Source organism: Saccostrea echinata, unplaced genomic scaffold, assembly GCF_033153115.1.
Source record: "Saccostrea echinata isolate AGI-Se365-2 ecotype Australia unplaced genomic scaffold, CSIRO_AGI_Sech_v1 ptg000060l, whole genome shotgun sequence".
In the NCBI taxonomy this organism is placed as follows: Eukaryota; Metazoa; Mollusca; class Bivalvia; order Ostreida; family Ostreidae; genus Saccostrea; species Saccostrea echinata.
This window is the reverse complement of record NW_026889809.1, coordinates 5,612,501-5,616,635: the sequence shown is the minus strand read 5'-3', so window position 1 is coordinate 5,616,635 and position 4,135 is coordinate 5,612,501. Positions and strand designations below refer to the sequence as shown.

The following is a 4,135-nucleotide window of genomic DNA, read 5'->3' as shown; positions in this document are numbered from 1 at the left end:
TTAACTGTTTTGTCTCATTTTACAAAATGTAACACTACTGGTGACTTCTTGTTTTTTCACTGTTTAAGACTTTAACATTGAAGTTAAAGCGAGTTAATGTTTTGTCCTACATAGTGCACTGCAATATACTTTTACATTTGCTAATAATACCAACTTTTTGACCCTTGAAGAAGTACTAGAGGCCTCAAAATCTTTAGATATCTCTTTTTAGCTTGTAGTGAAGTCTGCATGTTGACAGAGAGTAATTTTTAGCTCACCTGAGCCGAAGGATCAAGTGAGCTTTTCTGATCACATTTTGTCCGCCGTCCGTCCGTCTGTAAACTTTTCACATTTTCAACATCTTCTCAAGAACCACTGGGCCAATTTCAACCAAACTTGCCACAAAGCATCCTTGGGTGAAGGGGATTCAAGTTTGTTCAAATGAAGGGCCACACCCTCTTCCAAGGGGAGATAATTAAAGATTAGTGAAAAATTAATGGCATCTTTTAAAAATCTGCTTCTCAAGAACCACAGGGCCAGGAAAGATGAAACTCATGTGGAAACATCCTTAGGTAGTGTAGATTCAAGTTTGTTCAAATCATGACCCCCAGGGGTAGGGCAGGGCGACAATGGAGGATCAAAGTTTTACATAGATTAAAAAAAAAAACTTTAAAAATCTTCTCAGGAACAGCAAAGCCCTGATTGGTCATATTTATATGGAAGCAACCTCAGGTAGTGAATATTCAAATTTGTTCAAATCATGACCCCTAGGGGTAGGGTGGGGCCACAATCGAGGATCAAAGTCTTACATACAAACATATAGGAAAAATCTTTAAAAATCTTCTTCTCAGGAACAGCAAAGCCATGATTGTTCATATTTATATGGAAGCATTCTCAGGTAGTGAAGATTCATGTTTGTTCAAATCATGACCCCTGGGGGTAGGGTGGGGCCACAATGGAGGATCAAAGTTTTACATACAAATATATAGGAAAAATCTTTGCAAATCTTCTTCTCAAGAACAGCAGAGCCATGATTGGTCATATTTATGTAGAAGCATCCTCAGGTAGTATAGATTCTATTTTGTTCAAATCATGACCCCCAGGGGTAGGGTGAGGCCACAATGGGGGATCAAATCTTATATAGGAAAATATCTTCTTCTCAAGAACTGCAAAGCCATGATTAGTCATTTTGATAAGGAAGCATCCTCAGGTAGTGTAGATTCAAGTTTGTAAAAATGATGACCCCAGGAGATAGGGTGGGGCCACAATGGGGGATGGAAAATTTTACATAGGAACATAGAAGAAAATATCTTCTTCTCAAGAACAGAAAATCATGTTTAGTTATTTTGATATGGAAGCATCCTCAGGTAGTGTAGATTCAATTTTGTTCAAATGATGACCCCCGGGTGTAGAGTGGGGCCACAATGGGATCAAAGTTTTACAAAGGAACATATAGGAACAAGATGTGTTTGTGAAACACTGATGCCCCTGTATGGCAACTTATAGCAAAGGTTAAACTTTCTCAAATGCAAATCAAATATGTTGATACCCAAAGTAAGGTCTTGTCTTGAGGAATAAACCTGTGAAATATGAAAGGCCTAGCAGCAAACATTGAATAGATATGGAAAAGTTTTTTTTTCAAAAGTATGTCAAACATCAAGGTCAAATGGTCAAAATTAATGGTGCCAAAGGAAAGGCCTTCTACCAAGAAATACACAGGTGAAATATGAAAGCCTTAGCACCAATTTGTTCAAAAGTTATGGCCAAGGTTAAAGTTTTCCAAAAGTAGGTCAATCTCCAAGGTCAAAGGGTCAAAGCTGTTGGTATCCAAAGAAAGGTCTTGTCACAATGATTACATATGTGAAGTATGAAAGCCCTAGAACCAACCGTTCAAAAGTTATGGCCAACGTTAAAGTTTTCCAAAAGTAGGTCAAACTCCAAGGTTAAAGGGTCAAAGTTGTTGGTATCCAAAGGAAGGTCTTGTCACAAGGATTACACATGTGAAATATGAAAGCCCTAGCACCAACCGTTCAAAAGTTATCGCAAAGGTTAAAATTTTCCAAAAGTAGGTCAAACTCCAAGGTCAAAGGGTCAAAGTTGTGGTATCCAAAGAAAGGTCTTGTCACAAGGATTACACATGTGAAGTATGAAAGCCCTAACACCAACTGTTCAAAAGTTATGGCCAACGTTAAAGTTTGGTAAAATTTTGCAAAACTGGATCAAACTCCAAGGTCAAGGTCAAAAGGTCATATATGGTGATACCCAAGGAAAGGTCTTGTCATAATGAACACTCATGTCAAATATTAAAGCCTTAACCTTGACAGTGCAATAGTTATGGCTAGGTTAAAGTTGACAACAGACAGACAGACAGTCAGGATAAAAACAACATACCCCCGGGAACTTTCGATCCGGGGGCATAAAAATTTTTCTTCTCAAGAACAGAAAATCTATGTATAGTCATATTGATATGGAACCATCCTCAGGTAATGTAGATTCAAGTTTGTTCAAATGATGACCCCTGGGATAGGGAGCAGCCACAATGGTGGATCAAATTTTTACAAAGGAATATATAGGATTTTTTTTTTTAATCTTCTCAAGTACAACAACAAACCCATTTGTTATATAAACACGGAAGCATCAAGTAGTTAAAGATTCAAGCCCCCCCCCCCCCCCTCCCCGCCCTGTAATCTTTTCAATACTGAACTGATTTGTGCTGTGCTCAGGTGAGCGATGTGGCCCATGGGCCTCTAGAGTGTTCCAGTAAAAATAAACCATTTTGACCTTGACCATTGAATGAAGGTCTCGGAATTTATTGGTGCCTTCCTCTATCATTGTTCACCTATGTACAAAGATGTTCTCTTCAGTTTACAAAAATACCAGTTACTGTCCTGCATAACATGTTAGTATCTGTAATGGCCACTTCATTAGACAAGACTCTTTGACCTTGAACTTTAGTCAAGAGATGTATTCTAATCCATTTCGTATGTGTCTTCAATTTTATATTGGCCCTATGCCATGGCCATTGATAAAGTGGTTCCCAAATTTACAGAGTTTTCCCCCCAAAGCATTCTCCACCTAAATAGTAAATATTATGTCCACTCTCTTCAATTTCTTTATCAATGATTATGAAAGTATAGCCCAGCCCTTAAGTTTTGGTAGTACATACAATGTAGAATCATTTTATTTTTGGAGAGCCACCAAAATTTAACTGATTCCTGGGCACCAATTTTTGGTTAATTTATATCTATATACAGAAGATTCAAAGAAGAACATTGTAATATGTTGACAAAGTTCTTGTTCGTGGGGATGAAATCTGTATACAAGAGACCAACAAAATTCCAGACCATTTGTCTTCCATGAAGAATGTTTCCACAATATGCTTATTTACTACACATGAAATTTAAACAGTATACCGGTAGGTTTCTTATTTTTTAATTTCACATTTATACAAACACAAAGACTTATTCAGACAACAGCACTACATTAAGACAATGTTATGTATAGTCATTTTATGTATTTTGTAATAAACCATGGCGTTTTACAAGTACTTTCCAGTCACAGTCTTTAATACATGATGTACAATATACATATGTTTCAAAAACTCTATAGTTATCAACTTTATTCTGTGTTGATGGTAATTTTAACAGGAGAGTGATTGAATGATTATAAATGACGGGCAGTGTAAGTATTGTGTACAAGAATGCATTCCTTCACTCTATTGCATTCCCTGTGGCTTTTTCCCACCATGAAATTCCTCAATACACAAATGGCAACTCCAATTACCTGAAAATAGACAAATGCTTCAATTAAATGTACATGTATATAAAAAATCACCATGTTAGCAACCCTTTTCTAACAAGAGGCCCATGGGCCACATCGCTCACCTGAGCACATTGGCTAGACAAAAGCACAAATCAGTTCAGTATTGAAAAGATTAGGGGGGGGGGGGGGGGGGGCTTGGGCTTGAATTTTAAACTACCTGATGATGCTTACATGTCAGTATAACAAATGGCTTTGTAATGGCTTTGTTGTACTTGAGAAGAACTTGAAAGTTTTCCCATATATTCCTTTGTAAAAATTTGATCTACCACTGTGGCTCCTCCCTATCCCAGAGGTCATCATTTTAACAAACTTGAATCTACACTACCTGAGGATG

General features: G+C 37.3%; 1 protein-coding gene across 1 annotated transcript in view; it reads right to left on the bottom strand.

Annotated features, from left to right (window-relative positions):
* Positions 1–3,395: 3,395 nt before the first annotated feature.
* The window catches only part of LOC133175054 (zinc finger protein ubi-d4-like), a 17,404-nt gene continuing 16,664 nt past the window's right edge, over positions 3,396–4,135 (bottom strand). Inside the window, exon 12 of the mRNA XM_061310158.1 lies at positions 3,396–3,762. Coding sequence (XP_061166142.1) covers positions 3,695–3,762 — 68 coding nt within the window. The 3' untranslated portion in view covers positions 3,396–3,694. The remainder of the gene's footprint in view (positions 3,763–4,135) is intronic.